This window comes from Zootoca vivipara, chromosome 14, assembly GCF_963506605.1.
Source record: "Zootoca vivipara chromosome 14, rZooViv1.1, whole genome shotgun sequence".
In the NCBI taxonomy this organism is placed as follows: Eukaryota; Metazoa; Chordata; class Lepidosauria; order Squamata; family Lacertidae; genus Zootoca; species Zootoca vivipara.
Genome location: NC_083289.1, coordinates 6,344,173 through 6,367,583, shown reverse-complemented (window position 1 = coordinate 6,367,583; position 23,411 = coordinate 6,344,173). Strand labels below are relative to the sequence as shown.

At 46.3% G+C, this 23,411-nt stretch overlaps 1 protein-coding gene across 1 annotated transcript in view; it reads left to right on the top strand.

The window, feature by feature from the left end:
- The first annotated feature begins 9,827 nt into the window (after nt 1-9,827).
- The window catches only part of LIPC (lipase C, hepatic type), a 66,426-nt gene continuing 52,842 nt past the window's right edge, over nt 9,828-23,411 (top strand). Inside the window, exon 1 of the mRNA XM_035132173.2 lies at nt 9,828-9,984. Within this exon, the coding sequence (XP_034988064.2) occupies nt 9,900-9,984 (85 nt within the window). The 5' untranslated portion in view covers nt 9,828-9,899. The remainder of the gene's footprint in view (nt 9,985-23,411) is intronic.

Here is a 23,411-nt window from a genome sequence, read left to right as displayed (position 1 = left end):
TGTTGTAGTCAAATGAGCCTTGCCACCCTGGGCAACAGGCATTGATGCTCCTGCAGATGATATTGGAGACTGAGCTGGGATATAAGGGTTTTGGTGGTTCCTGAAGTACCCTGGACTTAAGTTGTTCTGGGTTTTGTAAATAAATGCAAAGCGGCCGACTCCAGCAGTGGAAACGCAAGAGGTGTTGCCTGCCCTCCCCTCCACATCCACCACTGGCGGAACACCCACCTCTCACCAAATTTCAGTAAGAGGGAGGCATTCCAGCACATGATGTCGCTGCTCAGCTTTCCTTTCCCTGGAATAGAGAAGACAGGTGGCAAGGCCTTGCAGAACTCCCTCTGCTCTTGTCAAGTTTGGTGAAATATACTCGGAGTCGAGAGTGAATTTCATGCTCTTTATTCAGCTTGTAGTCATCAAGGAGAAGAAGAGAAGAAAATGGCCCTTTCCCCCAAAACCATCTGCTTATATACATTAGTTACATAATGGGCCTTGCGTGATTGTCTACTTCAGAGCTACCCCTGTGGGCCAATCAGTTTGTGGATTGACTTCTGCCAGCAGCCTGATTGGCTGCTCCTGCAGGCCAATCAGTTTGCAGATTGACTTCTGCCAGCAGCCTGATTGGCTGCTCCTGCAGGCCAATCAGGTTGCGGATTCACTTCCATCTGGAGTTTGATTGGGTGGCTCCTGCAGACCAATCAGACTGCTGATTCTGGATCCTATTGTTCTATGATTCAGCTCAGTACATAACATTTGGCGAGAGGGAGACGTTTTGGGATGTGGCGTTGCTGTACTGTTCATCTTCCCCACCGCTGGGGTAGAGAAGACAAGTGGCAAGACCTTACAGAATGCCCCCTTCTCCTGCCAAGTTCCGCAAGAGCGAGGGGCATTCAGCCAGCGCCAGAAGTAGTGGGGCAAGCAGAGGGGCAGGAGGCAGCACATTTCCATTTCGCCTCAGGTGGTGAAATTTGATGAGCCGACCCCAACCTTGAACCTAGCTCAGTAGTAGATAGGCAGCCAGTACAGATGCTTTAACAATGGCCTCACTTGTTGTCAACCAGGTAATGATGCAGGAGAACTTTCTCCACCACCCACAGCCAGCCCCGGATTTGAGGGGGTCCTAGACAGAATGCCTCCAGGTGGGTCCTGCGGATGGGCAGCAGCTGTGACCTGGACAATGCTGGGTGGCTGAGGGGGGACATTTAACTATCCCCAAATTCCACTTATTGAAGAGGGAATTTCCCAATTGGAAACCATTTATAGAATATATAAAGGATAAAGTGGAGAAACCAAATCTCATATTAGATATATAAAGGTTCTATGAACAAATAATGAAATTGATAGCATATAGCGAAATGATAAATTAAGAAAAAATGATTAGAATTTATAAGGATTAAGAAAAGTAAAGTAAAATAAGAGTGAAGTATGTAGAGGATGTATAAAAAAAATAAGGGAGAAGCTCAGATTTGGTTGAGAAGTCGTCGGGGGAGGGAAAGGGGAGGGATGACAGTGGGAAAGGAGGGTGGAGGGAAGGGTGGGAAGGGAAAATAAGACAACTGTAACAACAACGTTATGGCTGTATTTTTTATTTGATTGTATTTTTTTATTCGATTGTAATTATTGTGCAGTGATATTAATAAAATTTACTTTTTTTAAAAAAAGAGGGAATTTCCCCATGGCATATTGAGTCCCCCCCCCCTCCCCGCAAAAAGGCACAACAACCAGCCTCACCCCAAGCTCCTCAGATGACTTGAGAACAGAGTTTAGAGGTAGCCAGACAATTTCCCCCCTCCCTTTTTACTTCTCCTTTAGCAAATGTTAACGTTAGTGGTGCCAAATTGAGAGTACTGCTCTCCCTTAGGGCACCATCTGTTGCCATCTGAGAGGTGAAGAGGAGAGCACTGGACTTCCCCAGCTAGTTCTTTTGTATTTCCACCCAGCTTCGATATATTTTAAGTGGTGCTTTGGGCAGGATAGAATCCACCTCCCAGCCATGCTCTTTCCGCTAATCACGAAAGTGCACCTTTCATTTTGGACGTGCATGTCTGCCTCTAATTGGCACACTAGCCTGGGAGCAGATGGAGGGCCTGATTAAGAGCAGCCCTTCTGGCGATCACAGATTCTCACAACTCAGACAGTGGCGACAGTGGGCGAAGGGGGGGGGGAGGTGCCACTGGGGAAAGGCCAGGAGAGGAAGAGAGCTTGAAATGTCTGCAGTCTCCATCTCTGGGGAGAGTGATCCAGGGACTCAATTTTGCAATCTAGACCTTAAAGGAAACCCAATTTGTTACCTTTAAAACTTGGCTTTGGTGTGTGAAGAAGAGGAACTCTTCTAATTGGTCCCCACCTGGTGCTGAATAAAATACATTTTGCATTCTTTCATATGCCTCTAAGTAAGGACTTAAAAAAAAACTTGCTCTTTTCAAGAGGTACCGGTATGTTAGAAAAATGTCCATCGTTTGGGCAGGCAAGAAACACAGTTCTTGTTTTACGAGAAATATCTTTTGGTGGTGTGTAAACAACCCCAAGCTCTGTAGCTATACACCTTTTCAATGGCTTTTGATGACTGGTGGCAACTAGCTAGAAAGGACACCCAGATTGCTCTGGTGGGGGTTTTAGAGGAACAATTTGGCAGCTGGAAGGGACTCAGCAAATTAAGAGAATGCTTAAGTTAACCATATTAAGAGGGTTTTAAAGGTGGCTGTGGCTGAGGGCACTTGTAGTCCAAAATGTCTGGAGGTTGGGGAAAGTAATTTTAGGGAATAATATTTGGTAAGTGATGCAAACAGCAAAGCAAGGGGTGTAACAGAGGATTATGTCTGGAACTGAACTATGCAATTCAGGATGACATAATTAACAGTTGTGGCACGAGGGCTCTCTTTCCTCCTTGGTGTTCCCCATCAGTGGCGTAGCGTGGTGGTCCCCAAAAGGGGTGACTGAACTGGGCACAAATCTGAGAGGGCGTAACTGGCTCCCTCTGGCCTGAGCTCCTGCCACCTTCCAGAACCATGGTGTTACGGTCCGGTCGGCTGGCGGTTGAAGCCCTGGCTGAGGACGTCAGGACCAGAGGCAAGATGGTGGTGTAGAAGCAGGAACAGATGCAGGGCTGAGGGTCCAGGAGCAGGCAGTTGCAGGGTCAAGGAGCAAGACAGAGGCGAAGATCTGGGAGTCAAGGAGCAAGGCGTCGGCAAGGCAAGGGTCCAAGGGTCAAGGATCAAGACGTCGGCAAGGCAAGGGTCCAAGGAGCAAGAGGCCAGAGGCAACCAGGCAGGAATAGCATTGCTGTGGCAAAGAGCTGAAGGGAAATGCTGAGCTTTTATCCCTCCCAGCTCCTGCCACCAGGTGCAGTGAGGTATCAAGTGGCCTCACCTGAGTGACCACTCCTTGCCTCTCCAGCACAAGCTGAGGCCTCACCTGAGTGGCCACTCCTTGCTTCTCCAGCACAAGCTGAGGCAGGCCCCAGTCCTGCAAAGCACTACAGGCCCCAGAGCCTGACTCCTGCCCATACTCCTGACACATGGGGAGGCAAACCTCTCGGAGCAAGAGATGTCTTGGCGCATGTCAGAAGCGCCAAGGCTGCTTTCCATGTTTGCCCTCTGCACGGGCTCCGCATGCACCCCACCCAGGTGCGTCTACCCTGAGTCCACCAGGGGGCGCAATACTTGCCCCGCCACAGGCACTGGCAACTCACAATATGCCACTGTTCCGCATAACTTCTTCATTTCAACCCCACTCCCTAGAACACTGTCCCTTTCATTGCAAAGAGTACTATTGGCCCCATTGTGTGCCCCAGATGTTCTGGGACTGCTGCACCCACATTACACTCCCAGGTCCTGACTGGGGAGAGGGAGGCAGAGTTACTTTAGTGGCGGCGGCTGTTGAAATCCTTCACTTAATTGTTAAAATGGGAGGGACTAGCTGAAGGACATTTGTGCAGTCAAACCAACAATTCCTGCTTCGGCAGATGGGCACATGAAGAGACTGAGATTCATAGAGCTTTCTTGTAAGATTTGCTAGAGATCTCTGTGAGATCATTTCCTTTGTCTGCCTTGGCAGGAAGCTGTAACACTACATACTTTCTGATTGCATCTTTCTTCATAATGTTGGCAAGCTGACCATGTGTGCGTGTTTGAGCTCTGCAGCTGAGACACCATTTTTGAACATACCCGTACATTTTGTACTTTTGTAACTTAGTAGTTTTAAACCTGCCTTCATTTTGCTGCTGTAAACTGCTACTTCAAGACCTGCAATATGTAATTAAGAACTTTTTATTTATTTTTTTATAACTATGTTTGTTTCATTATTGTTTTTAAGGGGGAGAAAGGGGATAATACTGGGGAAATCCATTCCATCTTAAAGGGCCCTGGATTGTTGTGGTAGAGGGTTAAATAAACCTTGTCTTAGTTTCCAAGTTTAAACTTCAAAGGGTGGCACTGTGTTAATCTCACAAACATGAGCATGGAAGGATAATACCTAAACAATATATCCTCTCCTAGTGTCTGTATCCTAGAAATGATATCTTTATTATTGCTTCCCATATTCCAAAGCTAAAAGAAGAACAGCCAGACACCCAAGAATCACGGTTCCAGGAGTTGCTGGTTCAATCACAATTTGGATCCATGAAGCAAGGGACATGGGCAGAAACCCAATTCCACGGAGCAACAGTGTTTTGCTGTAGGCTGGCCATTCTTCACTTGATGAGTGCACATTAAAATTAATTGGAATTACCGCACTCATGTACATCAAATAGAGAAGAGGGTCATTTTTTATTTTACTTTCAAGGGAAAGAAGAAGCAGACCCCCCAAAACACACATGCTGCAACAAGGCGGGGGGGGGCAGAACACAGCCTTGTCAAAAGCAGCAACAACAGAGGGAGACTTGCGTGTTTGTGGCTTGCAATGTGGAGAGACATAAATTTTCTCTGGAGCACAGTCGTGAATCTTGCAAGCCCGCCTGCTGATGTGCCTCCAAACATCACAAGTGACTACAAAATATTTGGATGTTTGCCCATAGACCTCAAAAGCACCATCCCAAAAGTGCTTGGCTATGGAGTTCCACAAGAATGAAGGGGAAAAGGGAACATCAGAATGGTAACCCAGCTGAAATCCATAGGTGTGTGTGTGTGTGTGTGTGTGTGTGTGTGTGTGTTTGTGCTGGTGTCATGTGCAGAGGAAGGAGCTGAGCAGATGCCCCCCTCCCCGGTGCAAGGACCTGGGGGCCAAGGCAGCAGGAGGGGGGTGGCTCAAGGAACGCAAAGAATCTCAGAGTTGACCCAAAAATTAGGGTCATCTAAAGGTTGGGGGGAGGGCTTGGCAAAGTGCCATCTGTGAGCTGCATCAGGGACCCCACTGGCTGCAACCGTCATCAACCACCCACAATTTCATCAATCATCCATACCGATTGTGTTACACCTCACACCCATAGCAGGATGTACACATGCACACTTGCAAATACCCTCAATAACCTAAAGAGAGCTCTGCTGGATCAGGCCAATGGCCCATCCAATGCAGCATCCTGTTCTCACAGTGGCCAGCCAGATGCCTCAATGGGAAGCCCCAAAGAGGACCTGATCACAACAGCAGCAGCACTTCCCCCCCCCCCCCACGATTCCCATCAACTAACATTCAGAGGCACATTGCCTCCAACATTGGAGACAGAGCATAGCCTTATGCTCTGTGGATTTGTCTAATCCTCTTTTAAGGTAAAGGTAAAGGGGCCCCTGACCATCAGGTCCAGTCATGTCCGACTCTGGGGTTGCGGCGCTCATCTTGCTCTATAGGCCGAGGGAGCCGGCGTTTGTCCGCAGACATGTGGCCAGCATGACACAGCTGCTTCTGGCGAACCAGAGCAGCGCAGGGAAACGCCGTTTACCTTCCCGCCGGAGCGGTCCCTATTTATCTACTTGCACTTTGACGTGCTTTCGAACTGCTAGGAGGGCAGGAGCTGGGACCGAGCAACGGGAGCTCACCCTGTCGCAGTTATTTGAACTGATCAGCAAGCCCTAGACTCTGTGGTTTAACCCACAGCGCCACCCGGGTCCCTTAATCCTCTTTTAAAGCAACCCAAATTGATCCTCTTTTAAAATCCTCTTTTAAAGCAACCCAGATTTTACTTTCTTGGGCTCCTTGATCACTGCAGATGGTGACAGCAGTCACGAAATTAAAAGACGCCTGCTTCTTGGGAGAAAAGCAATGACAAACCTAGACAGCATCTTAAAAAGCAGAGACATCACCTTGCCGACAAAGGTCCGTATAGTTAAAGCTATGGTTTTCCCAGTAGTGATGTATGGAAGTGAGAGCTGGACCATAAAGAAGGCTGATCGCCGAAGAATTGATGCTTTTGAATTATGGTGCTGGAGGAGACTCTTGAGAGTCCCATGGACTGCAAGAAGATCAAACCTATCCATTCTTAAGGAAATCAGCCCTGAGTGCTCCCTGGAAGGACAGATCCTGAAGCTGAGGCTCCAATACTTTGGCCACCTCATGAGAAGAGAAGAATCCTTGGAAAAGACCCTGATGTTGGGAAAGATGGAGGGCACTAGGAGAAGGGGACGACAGAGGACAAGATGGTTGGACAGTGTTCTCGAAGCTACGAACATGAGTTTGACCAAACTGCGGGAGGCAGTGCAAGACAGGAGTGCCTGGCGTGCTCTGGTCCATGGGGTCACGAAGAGTCGGACACGACTAAACGACTAAACAACAACAAAATTGATGGACATTACAGTATTACCTCTTGTGGGAGCGGATTCTACATTCCCTCTTGTAACTAATAAAATTACTTTCAGAATATCCTTCGGCTAATTTGCAATTTGCAGCTGGAGGAGAAGAGGGCAGAGGGTGAAGCAAGAGCTGTGAGTGGAGGGGGGGGCCTTTCCCCATCCTTTGGACCCCCCCCCCCAGGAAACTCAGCAAACCTGCTGCCCTGGAACTGGGTGTGGAGAGTGCAGCTGATTGGGATGCAGCCTGAGGAAGTGCCATCCACCTTGGGCCTGCCCATAAAAAGCACGTCTAGAGCGGGAGACTAGGGTGATGTCCGCTGTTTCCAGAAACTCTTCTTGTCGTGAGATTTTTGTGGGTGAGCTGAGAGCTTGTTTGGACCCTTGGTGAGAATCCAGAGACTGAGAGGGAGGGTGTGTCAGAATGAAAATGAATCTCTTTCTTTCTTTCTTTCTTTCTTTCTTTCTTTCTCTCTCTCTCTCTCTCTCTCTCTCTCTCTCTGTGTGTGTGTGTGTGTGTGTGTGTGTAACTTTGTATTAATGTGTAACATTTTCATATGTAACAGTGTTTTTGTAATTTTTTTAAGTTAGCTGTTGCTGCTTCAGTTTTTTTGTACACCATTTAAAAGACATTTTAAATATATTCGGCAGTATATAAATTAAATAATCAATCAATCTTCACACTGGCTGAAGAACAGCTGCAGAATTTGATCTTATCTTTTTGCACAAAGCCCTGGGTGTGACTGTTCTGCAGGATCATGGAATTACGCCAGAAAGCATTAGCCTTTTGTTGCAGAGTATGCTAGATAACCAAGGGCAGCAGGGCATGCCCCTTTTCTCTACAGCAGGTTGGTCTCTCTGGGTGCCAGGCCTCTTACTGATGGCATTCCCTCCTTCACCCCCTGTCCAGGACTGTTTCCTTCTGACCTGGTTATACATTTTCCTGCTGTTAAGATGTGCAAACATCTTATCTGGAATTGTCCTTGGTGTCTGTCCTAGCCCACAGCTTTTCCCTGCTCCGTAACTTCACTACATCTTCAGAAAAACCACTTTTCCCCACCCAGATCCCCGTTTTGGTCACTCTGTCAAAGGGAGACACCGAGGGTGTGTGCGCCATATTTTATCTTCTGCCTTTTCCAGCCTCAGTTTCAAAACCTCTGCTGAAAAAGGCCCTCAACAGCTTTTTCCAAACGCCAACTGCTTTTATGTTTATATTAGGGCTGGGCGATATCTGGTTTTCAACATTGTGATATATCACCAGCTAACCATCACTATATACCAAAATACCACAATGTCTGAAATAAGGGGCATTGCCTGGCTTCATGGTTTTTTGCATGTTGTGATTTTTGAACAGCACACACACATATTATTTATTCAGAATAAATTGCCAGGTCAAAAAAATTGAAACCAATATCATATAGACTTAAAACCAGTTTTGGACAATATATTGATATATCGCCCAGCCCTAGTTTATGTATTGTTTTAAATGTACACCCTGCTTCTCTTTATAAAATCAAATCAAAGCTGCTTACAAGGAATTCATAAAAAGCATAAGGCACAAGGACAATTACTAAATCAGTGTCACACACAGAGGAGCCTTAGGGATCATCTGAACACTTATATCCCAGCTTGATAACTGAGATTGTCAGCAGGACATAATTGGTTGCTCCCTGAGTTGGTAAGGCTCATTTGACAACATCAAGATGTTGAACATTTAGTGTCATCAGTTCTGTGGAATCGGACTCTGCCAGTAGAAATTCAGCAGGTGCTTTCTCTGACAATTTTAAAATGCCTGCTGAAAACCTTGATACTCCACATGCAATTAAAAATACATCCTTCCACATTGGTTAATGGATGCCTGTTTTTAACTTTTTAATAAGTTTTTATTAAGGTATTGTGTTTTATTGCTGTAAATTATATTTTATTGCTGAGCAATGTTTACAAAGATGCATTATAACCAGGGACAGTACTGCCAAAAATATGTCCATTAGTTAAAACTGCATACAAAAAAATGTGTTTATCCATAGCTGCCAAGTCTCCCGTATTCCCCGGGAAACCCCCGTTTTTCTAGCTGCCCCCAGCCAAAAAAACCGAATTTTTTTGTTTTCCCCCAGTTTTTTCTGGGCGGAGCATGCTCAGAAGCGACTTTTGATGCTGCTCTGCCCAGTTCCAAAATGGCTGCAGCGCGACATCTGGTGTGGCGGCCATTTTGGAATTGGGCACAGCAGCATCAAAAGTCATTTCTGAGCATGCTCCGCCCAGTTCCAAAATGGCGTCAGCACTACTTCCAGTATGCTACTTCTGGTCCGGTCCCTTATTTTTCAGAGAGGAACTTGGCAGGTATGTGTTTATCAGGAGAAATTCATACCAAAAAAAATGATGAATTTTCATGAGGATTTAAATCTGCAAATTGCTGGATAAATTTGGTGAACTGAATTTTAATATTGGAAAAATAAAAAATGGAGAGAAACAATACGGACAGATCCTTGCATCCTGCCCCGTTCCTTCCTAGATTCACTACCTCCATCACCATGGGCCAGCCAGGATTTTGGGGGAGGGGGCAGGACGTTTGTTAGGGAGGGCAGAACTGATGTGATTGGTCAGTTAGTTAAGTATTTCTTTTGTTTTACTTGATCTAGGACAGGCATCCCCAAACTTCGGCCCTCCAGATGCTTTGGACTACAATTCCCATCTTCCCCGACCACTGGTCCTATTAGCTAGGGATCATGGGAGTTGTAGGCCAAAACATCTGGAGGGCCGTAGTTTGGGGATGCCTGATCTAGGAGGACAGCTGTCCCCCGCCCCATGTCCGCCACTCTGCTTAGCTTTATCACAATATAGTTCAGAGAAGTGGGGAGGGGATACCACAGTATTTCATAAAGCAAAACACACAACCTCACCTTTTGATCCGTACAAGATTGAACAAAGTTAGTTAGTTCCGTTGTGGTTTGGGGTTAGGCTAGGGGTGGTTCTGTGCTGTTAGGCCTAAAAGAAAAGACCAACTCAGATTAAGGTGATGTTTCTTTGGGGCCAAAGAGGGGAAGACACTGAACTCCATTTTAAAGGTTAATCATTAATGAGCTGCTAGTCCTCACTATGTATTGATGAGCAAGGGGGGCTATTCCTTTCCTGTCTGTGCCTACATCACGCATGAGAGCAGCCTCTCTTGTGTAAAAAGGCAAAGAGATGAGAAGTTTCCTGATCCTCTCACTTCTGTTCCTTTCCTGCTTTGCTGCTAGTCCTGAGACTCCAAAGAGCAGGAAGAAGAAAGGTGAGCTGCCAACTTTCCAGATTTCTAACATGCATTTGTGGGCACTGTGCTGTGGCTGATTGTGCTGATTAAATGGTAGGTGCTGTTCGAGGACAAAAAAATGGGAAAATTCGGGAAAATGTGGGTCTGCTCCGAGTGCAAGGAAGGCAGGATTGGGCTCATATTCTCCCCAGATTGGTACGGTAACTCTTATAACTGGACTGAAGTGGCTTTGCGGAAGAAAAAGAAAAAAAGATTAGCACCCCTAAGTATCTGCTCATTGGGAAACTGGGGACAGTATTCTGTAACAAAGACTGAAATACTAGTGAAAATCTAGGCGACTTCAGGGTAGCTGAGCAAAGCCAGCCATGGCTGGATCGAGCAAGGCACATCTGCTTGCAATAGTTTAATTGTGTGTGTGTTGTGTGTGTGATATCTGTGGTCTCAAGGAAAATCCCACATCTGGGCTCTCATTCTCAGCCCCCTTTTGTTCATCTGTGTTGCCTGAAGTAGCACAGCATCCTGTTCCTTTGAATCAGAGAGAGATCCTGGCAAAACATCCGTTTGTGTAAGATCATTGTAAAGTGAGAAGGGCTGCTGCAAGCTCTGTTGATTTAACCAATAGGTTAATAAAGTAATGTTTTTGTCGGTCTACAAGTGGACGGAGGCCAACTTTAACATGGTGGGAGGAAATTTTGATCACTGGGCCTGAGAGCCCAGACCATTCCTGGAGCCAACTGGGCAATGGCGATGGAGGAGGAGAGAGCACAGGTGGCAATTTGTAGCCTGGTGGGGGGAGCCCAGTTGGGGGGGAGGGGTCAGGTTAAGCATGTCTTCACCATCACTTCTCAAAACAGCCCCTTCTGAAGACTATGTTTCCTTTTAAAAAAACATTGGGACTATGCCCCTCCTTGCATTGCCTCCCCTTGGGTGCTTACACACAGGTGAATATGCCTACTGCAAGGAAGGAGTGGTGCTTTTTTATTATTTTACCAGGAATTCTTTTTAAAAAACAAACACAAAATATTGTTAGCTACTTTGAAGGCTTATTGCTGGAACAGCAGTCTAGAAATATTAGTAAAAAATTAATAGCATGGGGGATGGGGAATTGGTAGGAGAATTTTTTAAAATACAGGATGTAGGTGACCCTTTGAGCAGCTCCAGAAAGGCTGCTTTTTGGTTTTGAACTCCTGCACCAACAATTGCCTGCTGTCTCTTGCTCTCACTCTCCTGCACTTATAGGAGGTTGCAGCAATGGCTCTGCAGCCTCAACAGTTATAATAATAATTTTATTATTTATACCCCAGCCACTCTGCGCGGCTCCCAAATAGAGGACTAAAAACAGAATAAAACTTCAAACATTAAAAACTTCCCTAAACACTTAAGTTGGAATGAGTCTGAAACTTGAATTTAGCAGAGTTTAGGAGTAGCCTTTTAAAGCGGGGGGGGGGGGAGGAATAGCTGTCAAGTTCTCCCTTTTTTAAAGGGAAATCCCCTTATGCTGAATAGGCTTCCTCACAAGAAAAGGGAAAACTTGACAGCTATTGGGGGGGTGTCAAATCTGAACAGCCAGCTTTCCCTGAATAACCTCCACCTAGCCTAGCATTTTTTATCTCTTCCTTGTAGCTAAAGTTTGGATAATTTCTATTGCTGCTCATAACCCATTTTACCTGTTCAATCTGCCAGTGGTTGCAATGTAATTGGCATAGCAATCCATTCCGCTTAAACCATTTCCCCGAAAGGTCACCCCTTTACAAACAAACCATCGACCTGTACTGGGCTTGGGGGTTTTCTAGCAGCCAGAGGAGCCCTTTAACAGCAGTCTTGCTGAACCATGTGTTGAAATGGTCCCATTGCAAAAGGCATTATTGCAAAAGGATATTGCAAACCCTTTTTTTAAATGCACCCACTTGCAAAGGGAATACCTACTTAAAAGAGCACACCTAATAGAACATCAACTTGTGTGCTGAATACACATTGATGAGGGTCAATTTAGTCTTGTTGGTTTTCTGCAATTGGCAGGAAGCACAATTAAAATAGAGACTGCATACAGCACATAATGTAAGGTTATGCCACCCTGCAAGCAGGTTTGTATCAAAATGCGAACCAAATCAACCTCTTACGGACATGGGTCTCTTTATGGCGTCATGCTTGCCATTTCCACAAAGAAGAGAATGTTCCAGGAGTGGCTTGTAACCACGTCAGTAAAAAAAGACACACTGTAAGCCTTTAATAAAGTACAAACTGCTTATTTGCAAATAGACAAGCTGAGCCACACAATGTAGTCACTAGGCCTAGGAATACCAACCTTTCTCTTTTTTTGTAAATAATTTTAAATTGATTTTACAAGTGTAAAATTATAATCATATGAAATGCGCACTCGGATTTAGAGATTTCTCTGAATCGCAAGACTTCCCACCATCCCCTCCATGGGTCCTATTGTCATCAATTTCAGCTGCATATTATTTCATCATCCAGATTTTAAACCTATCCATATCATCCAAAGTATTTGTTACATTAAAAGTGTTGTTAAAATCCTGCTATAGTTTTCATTTGCTTACAGTGGTCTCTTAAATAAATTATAAATCTTTCCCATTCTTTCTTGAAAGTTTTGTCTTCTTGGTTCCTGAGCCTTCCGGTCAGTTTTGCCATTTTGGCATAGTTCAACAGCTTAATTTGCCATTCTTCTCTGGCAGAGACTTTGTCTTCTTTACATCTCTGGCCTAGAAGCATCCATGTGGCTGTCATTGCATACGTGGAAAGTCTTTTCTGCTCATTTGGAATCTCTGTACCTACAATTCCTAATAAAAATGCTTCTGGTTTCTTTATAAAGCTTATTTTAAACATTTTTTTTCCATTTCATTATATATCATTTGCAAGAATGCTTTTACTACCTTACACATCCATTAGGAATGCCAACCTTTCAAACAGCATCGACTCCCCGCAAAAGCACACACTTTTTCAGTTTCCACCGAGGCTGTTTTTTCCCCAGCCAATAGCGAAATTCAGTGCTTTTCTCACTGCCAGCATCAAGCTATTTCTCCAGTCTCCAGCTACAAATGCACACAAGCAGAACACTCATTTCCAGTCCTAGCTCTGCCTGTTACATGTCAGCTGCAGATTCCGGTTGCTCAGAGTAGCCACCAGTCATCACAAGCCATTAAGCAAGCGACTGAGCTGTCCAAAAGCCAAGAGAGCTGGGCACCTCTCCACTCAGCACAGCACAGCAGCATCCCGTAATGCTCTTTTAATGAGAACTTTGGACCCAGCCCTCTCAGCCATCTTTTATCTCTGACAGGCATAGCTGAACAGTGTTTGCTTAGCAACGGCAGCCATTCTTCTGTCAAATACCGCACTCACTTTCACTATGGTTAATTGGAATGATGTTGCCCGGTGCCACAGTCATCAAGATGCTGAATTCTTTTTCCGATGGGTGGAGAAATGCAAAGAAAAGCAAGAGCAGGAGGAGGATCCTGGCTCCACGACAACATCTGAGAAATTAATTTTACTGTCAATTTAAGATTTGAAGTTAGGGGATTTTGCTTTAAGATTTGAAGTTAGGGGATTTTGCTTCCACCTTGCTTTTGTATACTGAAATGGGTTAAATAGAATACAACTAGCCTCAAAATATTATTTCCCAGGGCCTGGAAAACACCCACGCCAGCTTCTTAACAATTGTAGGGTGCCTTTTGAAATTCTAAGCCTTTGCCATTCCTCAATATTGCTGGTGGCTAAATAGATAGCATGACCCACAGACATTTCACAGGTGGAAATAGAAAGGATTACTGCCTACCAGCTTGCACATTTGTAGGTGGGGAAAGCTCATTTACATTGGATGTGTTGTTGTTTTAATTCTGTAGTAGCCTGTCCTCAACTGGTTTCAAAGTCAAGGGTGTTGAATATATACTAGAACAGGGGATGAGGAACCTGGAATTGTTGGGTTCCAACTCCCATCAGTCCCCGTCAGTACAGCAAAAGGTCAGGGATTGTGGGAATTTCAGTCCTGCAGCATAAGGAGGTCGACAGCTTTCCCATCCCTAATCAGGAGGCTGCTTTTCAAAGTGGGAGGAGGCATTATATATATTTAATAAACCTAGCCTCACATTTGGCACCTGCTTTGAGGGTTCTGCTCTGGAAAAAAAGGAAACAGAAATATAGATCGAACTACTCCTGAGCAGGTGCAGAGTGCATTTCCCTCATTGCTGAAGGACTCCAGAGAGTCCTCTGTAAGATGAAATCTGGAAGGGGAGGAGGGTCGGAAGATGGAGCCTTTGAAACCCTGGACAGAAGAGGCCACATGGCAACAGTTGCTTGCAAATCTTTCACCTTGACACTCTCAACTACAAGGTTTATTCAGGAGACATTGGGGGGTGCAATAAGATTGCACCCAAATTTTCGCTGACTTTGTTTTAAAAACATGCATGTGTTTTCGGGTTTCTTTGTCGCTTTGCTAAACTGCTTTCACTTGGGCTGTCTACCAGATAACACTTATCTAAAAAGCACCTCCAGGCGACAGAAAACAAATGAGAGATGCCAGCCAGAATGAAACACAAGGCTGGAAATTCTGCTTCCTCTCCGCCCCACTGCCCTGTATATTGCGAGCTGATTTTGCAGCTTGGTGTTCTGGTGTTGAATGTGCAAAATGAATAAATGGTAGACATGACATGGCTTCTCCAACGGGATCCTCTCCCCTTCCCTAGCATTTCGGAAAGAGAGAAACCACGCCTTTGGCAAAGGTTAAGCTGGGCCTCAGGGAAAATGCTTGGCACCAGGCAGTTCTGCCTGCAACCATTTCCGACCAGCATAAGTACGTTTTCATGGCAGTCACAGAAGGGCCCAGCTCCAGGCATTTGCCAAGGCTGCCTCGTGAAGGCCACCCGTTTGCCAGTGGCACTGAGTAAACTATTTTCTGATGGGGCCTGATGTTGGATAAGCAACTATTGTAATCAGTGTTTTCCTACCCCGAGCTGGAAAAAGAATAGGAGCACAGCAACAGTCCATCCAATGGATTGGTGGGGCATTTGGCTCCAGAAGTGGCTCAGCCATAGGATAGTGTTGCTTTGGGTACAGAAAGAGCAGCACTTGGAGAAATGAATGCTGGAAACAAACAGCCTAAGAAACTCAAAAAAGAACCTTTTGCTTTGTGCCAGGCGTGGGTCCTGTGATGCAAAAGGAACTGTTTCTTTGTCACCTTTCATCCCTTTTTCAAAATGTGCCAAAGGCTGGAGGTTTTCTGCTGACCTGTGGCCCAGGTACAGTTACCAGTTACCTGAACAGCATTAGGGTGCAATGAAGGGCATTGCATGTCTTTAAAACAACAACAACAGGTGCAGCTGGGTTTTTTTACATCATGTATCTCTCTCTCTAAAAAAAGAAACCCCTCTGGAACAGTAGCTGCTGTGGGGAACAGCAGACAGAGAGAACCCCTTTGGGCAGTAGCCTAAGCAGACTTTTGTGATTAATGTTAACCCTTGAACATGCCATATTGTAAAGGACTTTTCAATATGAAGGCTTTCTGGTCACAACTCCAGGGACTCCGTTTATGGCCAGATGAGGACTGGTTTGTTTTCATAAAACCTTTTGTAGCAGGAGAATGTGCTGAGATTTGAAGGATGAGATTTCCCAGAACCTGACATCCTGTACTTCCCTTCTCCTCTTCCTCTTTCACAAACAGGGCGGACACATGGATTGAATTAAGCTGAGCTGAATTTGCCATTCACCTCTACCACATCCCTCCCAGGGCCTCAGACTCTCTCCATTCAATTATTCCAAACTCTGCCAACAAGAAATACTAGCTAGAATGTGTGAAATATTCCCCCCTAGTTAATTATGAATGGAGGGGTGTAATTTCTCCCTTGGTCTTCAGGCTCTAAATTCAATTATTCCAAAATCTGCAAATAAGAAATGCTCGCTAGAAATGTGTGTGTGAAGTTTTCACCCTAGTTAATTATGAATAGAGGGGTTTAACTGCAACCCAGCAGTAAATAAGTACTGTACACTCCTTGAATTAATACCTTCCCCAGGCCTGATCATCTCTTTCTAGTCAGGAACAGCCCTCCCAGGGCACAAGCTGAGCAACAGGAACCAAAAACTGGGCATGGGCGTAGACAGGGGGGCAGGAGGGGGCAATTGCCCCCCCAGAAGCAGGGCCGCTGGCCAGCCTGCCCCGCTGCCCGCCCGGTGCCGTCTCCCTTCTCCCTGGCTGGCTGTGGGGCGGGCGGAGGGAAAGCCCTAGAGCCGTGCAAAGAATTTGGCTGGCTTTCCCTCTGCCTGCCCCACAGCCAGCAAGGGAGAAGGGAGACGCCCCCTCGCCCCTGCCGATCGCGCGGGGGGAGGAGGGAGTCGGAGCAGCCTGATTTCGGGCTGATCCTGGCGCCCCCTCGCCCCTGCCGTTCGAGGAGGGGGAGGATGGGGGTCGGAGCAGCCCGAAATCGAGCTGCTCCGATCCCCTCCTCCCCCTCCGCGATCGCCGGGGCGGGTGGAGGGAAAGCTGGCAAGGGAGAAGGGAGCTTTCCTTGCCCCGCTGTGGCCCCTCCCCCTCCCCTTGGCCCTGCCCCTTGCCCCCCTAATTTTCATCCTGGCTACGCCCCTGAAACTGGGCACCATTAAAGACAGCAGAGTGGGACATAAATGCATCATATAAACAAAGACTAGGCACTGAGCCAAGGGGGCGCCCTCTCAAAGCCTAATAAGCGAGACACTGGGCTTTGGAAGAAGGCATGTGCTTCTGACAGGGTCCTCTGATCCTGGAGTCCTCCCTCCTCTTTCCCAAAGCCTAGTTAGTGCTTTTCCAGCTTTGGGAAGGAGGTAGGAGGGCTGGGGGAGGGCTGCCAAATTTTGGCCTCACACAGGGCACCATAGTACGTATCCAATTCCATCGCTGCCGATGCACATTTGCTCCGATATAAATTAAATGGAGTTCAGTAAGGCACAGGTAACTGGGTTCAGGATTTCAGCATAGTTTTACAGACTTTAGGTGAGGTATGTTACTTTTAAGGGACACGGGTGGCGTTGTGGTCTAAACCACTGAGCCCCTTGGGCTTGCCGATCGGGGTGAGCTCCCGTTGCTCGGTCCCAGCTCCTGCCAACCGAGCAGTTTGAAAGCACACCAAAAAAGTGCAAGTAGATAAATAGATACCGCTCCAGTGGGAAGGTAAATGGCGTTTCTGTGCACTGCTCTGGTTTCGGTGCTCCGTTGCACCAGAAGCAGCTTAGTCATGATGGCCACATGACCCAGAAAAACTGTCTGCAGACAAATGTCAGCTCTCTCAACCTGTAAAGCGAGATGAGTACCGCAACCCCAGAGTCATCTGTGATTGGACTTAACTGTCAGGGGTCCTTTACCTTTTTTTAAAAAATGTTACTTTTATGGTCATTTAACGGATGGGGAACTAAGCCAAGGCAGAAGTCCAGAAAGCTGTTGCCCCTTCCCCCACTTGCTGGCATCAGCTCCCTCACCCAGTGTCCTGCAAGAGAATAAGATGCTCCAGATTCCAAATGCCTAATGGAAGAACTTCTAAGTGGAGAATGTGCTGTGTCTGCACAAACAATGAGTGTGTGGCGGTCAGGGGTGGGCACAGTTCTGCCCCCCTTCTTTGTGCCCGTTACACAATTTTGACCTCTTCACGGCCATTCTAGACAGTCAGAGGAGCTGAGTGCCAACGTCTTCTTGGAAGGCCCTACTGTGGGCTGGTGGGGCAGAGATGTTTGATGCCCCACAAGCGCAAGAAAATAGTATGTATGGAAGACAATGAGCCCCGAGCTCTTCTCCTTCACAGGCTAAATTTCTAAGCATCAGGGATGTCTTTCCTTTCTTCAGATATACAACACTGTCAGCCCACACAACGCTGCAAGCCTGAAGTGGTTGAGTCAATGCATCATTTTAACACTTGGTTGAGCTGACTGTATAAACTGGAATTAACCTTTGGGTAAGGAGAGGTTACGGGGACCACCAAAGGTCATACATTAATGTTTAACTAAGTGTTTGCTATGCTTCCTTTCCGAAGGTTATACTATTAAGAGCCCCAGGAGGAGATACATTTTTTCACCTCATTTTTTTAAAAGGCTCAGATACATATAGATTAAAAATCCTTTAAAATTCATGCATAATAGTTACACTTTAACATAGTTACGCTCTGTCGCATTATCTCACAGTAATCCTCATAGCAACCCTCTAAGGTGGGTGAGCACCATGAGCCTACAGGATCAGGCCAGTGGAACCATCTAGTCCAGCATCCTGTTCTCACAACAGCCAGCCAGATACCTGTGGGAAACCAGCAACAGGACCTGAGCACAAGAATCACTCTCCCCTCCTGTGACTTCCTCCAGCTGTGGAGGCAAAGCATAACCATCATGGCTAGTAGCCATTGATAGCCCCCTCCTCCTCCGTGAATCTGTCCAATCTTCTTTTACAGTCATCCAAGTTGGTGGCTATCACTGCCTCTTGTGGGAGGGAGTTCCATAGTTTAACTATGTGCTGCAGCTGCATGAAGAAAAGCTGCCATTTCTCTGTCCTGAATCTCCCAACATTCAGCTTAATTGGATGTCCACAACTTCTAGTTTATGAGAAAGGGAGGGAAACTTTTCTCTTATTGACTTTCTCCGTGCCATGCCTAATTTTATAAACTTCTATCACTACTAAGGACGCAGGTGGTGCTGTGGGTTAAACCACAGAGCCTTGGGCTTGCCGATCAGAAGGTCAGCAGTTCGAATCCCCGCAATGGGGTGAACTCCCATTGCTTGGTCCCAGCTCCTGCCAACCTAGCATTTTGAAAGCACGTCAAAGTGCCAAAGATGTGCTGCTCTGGCTTTGTCATGCTGGCCACATGACCTGGAAGCTGTACACCGGCTCCCTCGGCCAATAACGCGAGATGAGCGCCGCAACCCCAGAGTCGGTCATGACTGGACCTAATAGTCAGGGGTCCCTTTACCTTTACTATCACTACTAAAAAGTCCCAAATGCTGTAACCTTTCATCATACATTTTTTGCCCTGATGTTGCAGATTGAGGACCGAATTTCATTCATTTATATTCTATTTCATATATTAATAACATTCAGATTATTTGTGCCTCAAGCACCATATTTTTTTTGGCAGTGGTGGAATATATTATTGCCCCCTTTACCGTAGGCATAGAGAGAGAGAGATTGCTGTCTGAACTGTCAGCCCTTTGCAGGGCCTGATTCAACACAGTAATGCTATAATTCACCCTGGGGCTGCCCAAGCTCCTGCCAGCATGGCTATACAATGCTGAGGCTGATGGGAGCTGTAGTACAAAACATTGGGAGAGCATAAAATTGTGGGAGCCTGGAATAATCTCTGTAGTGTTATCATTCCTCACCAACAGTCCCTGCTGTATTCTGGACCCTGTTAAGTCAGTTTTTATGTTGTACTATTTATGCCTATTGGAGATTGGTTAACTTAGACCCATGGTTCCCAACAGGGGGCATACGCCCCATGGGGGGGGGCAATTTGATTTTTATGGGGGGGCAATTTGAGAATGTGTTATTAACAGTGAATAGCCTTTTAGGCTTCCTCCACGTGAATAGGAGTTCATTTTTTGAATAAGAATAATATGTTACTGGGGGGGAGGGGCACCAGGATTTTAGAAGTGCTTAGGTGGGGCATGGCCCAAAAAAGCTTGGGAACCACAGAATTAGCTTCCCTTCCCTTCTACTGCATTAATTAACAGTCCCTTAAAAATGAAGCTACATCTGGTGAGCTTCAGAAGCTGGTGCAAGGCTGGCTGCTGCAGAATAAATGGATCTGCTCCAGGGAAACCCTCGACCACACCCACCTTTAGGGAGAGAAGCGCAAGAGCACAGGCATGAGCCATGCAAAAGGTCCCAGGTTTACGCACTACTAGACAGAGGGTGGCTCCAGCAGGGTGTCATGGGGTCCTGTTTTGCGAAGGACAGCCCTATATGCGGTAGGAAGGGTTGTCAGAGGACGCAGTGTTCAAAATTTACCAGGCACAGTTTGCACCTGGCTGTCAGCCACTTGCAACCAAGTCAAGATGCCCGGGTGCCAGGATGGCACCGGACATCTCCACCATCTGGAGATGCGTTCCTGGGGATCATTGGATCTGGACTGTTTTCACACTGAAAGATATGACTTTCTAGCCGCCCGGCCCCCAAATAGCAACTAGTAGGGCTTCCATATGTCCATTTTCCTGGACATTAACGGGATTTCAAAAGTGGAATTGATGTCTGGGGGGAATTTCCAAAAGGCAGATCTTAGGCAAGTCAATTGAAAAATTGTGGGGTTTTTTGGCTCTCAACAACTTTTGGGTTTTCCTTTAAAAACCCTTTGAAATATGGCAACCCTATCTACTAGGCGTTCCATTTTGGTGACTGTAACCCTGGTTTCAGGAGCCATTTGGTGCCTAGCTTTAAGCTTATTTTTTCTGAGTTTCTAATGCATGGTGGCTCAAGGGCCAAACACAGCCCTTGGCAACATTTGACACACCCACCCAGCTCTTGCGCTGCCTAACCAAAGCTGGGTAAGTGAAGCACTTAGCTTTGGGAAGGATGTGTGAGAGCTCCTAATTTAGCCAGCTTGGGGAAGGCTGGGACGGGGGTGTCAAACTTTGGCCCCACTCCCCTCCGCCCCCGTGTGCAAAGTCAGTGTGCAGCCTGTGGGTTCTGTGCTGAAGGAGTCCTCCATCATGTTTGGCCCAAGCCCAGTTGAAAGCTAAGGGACCCTAAGAAGGGGGAACAGGAGGGGCCATAGAGTTGGCCTCACCGCAGTGAGCAGCACCTGTTGGGCCGCAGACTGAGTGAGCACCTGGTCACAGGCCTTTCCAACAAGGGTAAGAGAGGCTGTTTCTCAACTCAAGTCAGAGTAATTGTTTCTGAAATACCTTCTGCACGTACTAATCAGTGTCCCTTTTGGGGCTGCCTCCATCTCCATGTGGGGCTGGCAAGGACCTCCTGCCTGGAAGCCTGGAGAGCTGCCGCTTCTCCTCGCTATGGTCTCTAAGCTAAGGGCTCCTCCGCACTTTCCTTTGTCCCATGATTTTTAGGCAGTGGGCCAGAGGTTTTTCTTTTGTCCCACCACTTACCTGGGAAAACACACAATTTGCTACTGAATTGGAATAAACGTCAATCTGCAGAAAGAATAGTGGGCATTTGTTCTGCTTCAGCAGTAAGCAGTGGGTTTTCCCTCGGAAAGCGATGGGGCAAAAGAAAAAATCTCTTTGATCTGCCAATCACGAGGCAAAGATGAGCCTTGACTCTGTAGAAGGCAACTTCCTATGTCCAACAATCAACACACCAGCAGTGAGGCCCCAGGCTCAGGGGCCTCAAACTCTGCTTTAAAAAAACCTGCCCCCCCCTGCAAAAAAAAAAGGAACGAAGATACCTGAGTACAAGCGCCATTTCCACTCTACAGCTCCCATGTCTTGCCTTGATGAAATAATACGTTTTTTAATGAACATTGTGTGCCGATTTCCTATAATTATTGACAGCACGGAAAGCTGGAGGATATTTTCATTCTCCGGGCTAACAACATACAGTTTATATTGTTATAAGAATTTTGAGGTCATATCTATATATATATATATAATAATTGTTCATAAAACATGCACATGAATGTACAGTACAGGCACATGTCTGAAGCAGCACAGGAAGACAGGCCTTTTTGACACCATTTTGACTCTCTCTCTGACCAGGTGTTCCTCTGCAAGGAAGAAGAAGGGAGGGGGGAACCTTCTCATTGTCTCAGGAATTAAAGTGATAATCCCTGGCATCCTGATACCTGGGTGCCAGACAAAAGGGTGTGATTAACTTGGCTGGGAAACAGGGAAATGTAAATATCTCTTTTTTGTTGATTAGGTTTTGGGGGCAGGGTCCAGGATGCTCAGATTACTACCACCAGACCTCCCCTTTCATGATGTACCTATGATGAATCTAGGGAGGGGGGTCTTGGGCTACACCCCTTCTGTGACATATGGATGATGCTTCTGGGGGGTGGGCTGAAACCAATTTCAAATTTCTTTTTAAGGGCAAGACACCTCTGTTTGGGGTGCCTTCCTTGTTCTCCTGCGTGAGAGGAAGGACCCTGTTGCAACAGCGAAAATAAAGGCTTTGCTTCTCAAACTTCTCTGGTTGGCCTCTGTTATATTCTCCAACCGATGGAGAACCCAATAAGGGAATAAAGGCAGATTTTTGCCTATATCAATATCAAGGAAAACACAGGAGAGAGAAATACATAAATATGTACCAATGGGAATTATGGGACCAATTCACGCTTACCCACAGTGGCGGTGAAGCACTTTCCCCAAGGTGTGATCACACCCTGCTCTGACAATCTGTGTGTGAAGGAGCCATGACTGGAGATTGGGGGGGGGGGGTGATTCATATGCATGGGGGTGGAGAAGTCTTGTCCTCAGCTGCTCTTGTCCCAGTGGGCTGGGAACAATCTGAAGGGCTCAAGTGACAAAAGGGGAGATTTTGGTTGACCATTAAGAGCTGCTGACTGCAATTTGGAAATGGAAACAATTATTTCCCAATTCTAATAAATTTTGTATTTAAAACATTTCGAAACCTCTCTTCTGATATGTTTTTTAAAATAAAATTGGTTGACTTGTGGAATACAGTCGTACCTTGGTTGTTGAACGGAATCCGTTCCGGAAGTCCGTTCGACTTCCAAAACGTTCACACACTTCTGATTGGCTGATTGGTCCTGGAAACAATGCCAACAGTCAAAACGTAAGTTTGGCTTCCAAAAAACGTTTGCAAACCAGAACACTTACTTCAGGGTTTGTGGCATTTGGGAGCCAAAATGTCTGAGTACCAAGGCGACTGTATACCCTCCAACATGCTGCAGAGGAAAATCAGGACACACATCTTTTGGGGCCATGCCCCAGGATGGCTTCTGTAATTCCAGGTTGTCCCAGTCAAATCAGGAAATTTAATGAAGAAGAAGAAGAAGAAGAAGAAGAAGAAGAAGAAGAAGAAGAAGAAGAAGAAGAAGAAGAAGAAGAAGAAGAAGAAGAAGAAGAAGAGAGTAGTTCTTGATCCTTTTTGCTTTTTGTTCAATGAGGAACGCCAAGGTCAACCCCAAAGGCCAATGCCTTTTTGAGTCAAAGATATTCATCATTCGAACTCTGCAGCTTTCCCTAAGCCTTGCCGATTTATAGCAGGCTTGCTCAACTGCTTCCCAAAATTTTAAACAAAGTGGCTTAGACCTCAAGATCAATTAGGAGGTGGCACGTTTACTGCCTCCTCCCAGCATCAGCCCCCACCCCACTCAAGGGCAGTGAGTTCAAGTCTGCAGAGTGGGCTCAAAGCACCAACCTTTTGGCCAATGGCAGCTGATGTCCCCCATACCTGGTGGGGCTGCTAGGGTATGGCCAAGGGTATGGCCAAGTTGCTCTGGTTTTCTCTCCATCCTAGCTCAGTCCTCTTGATTCTGACTTGCAGCAGCTACCCAGGATTTCAAATAGAA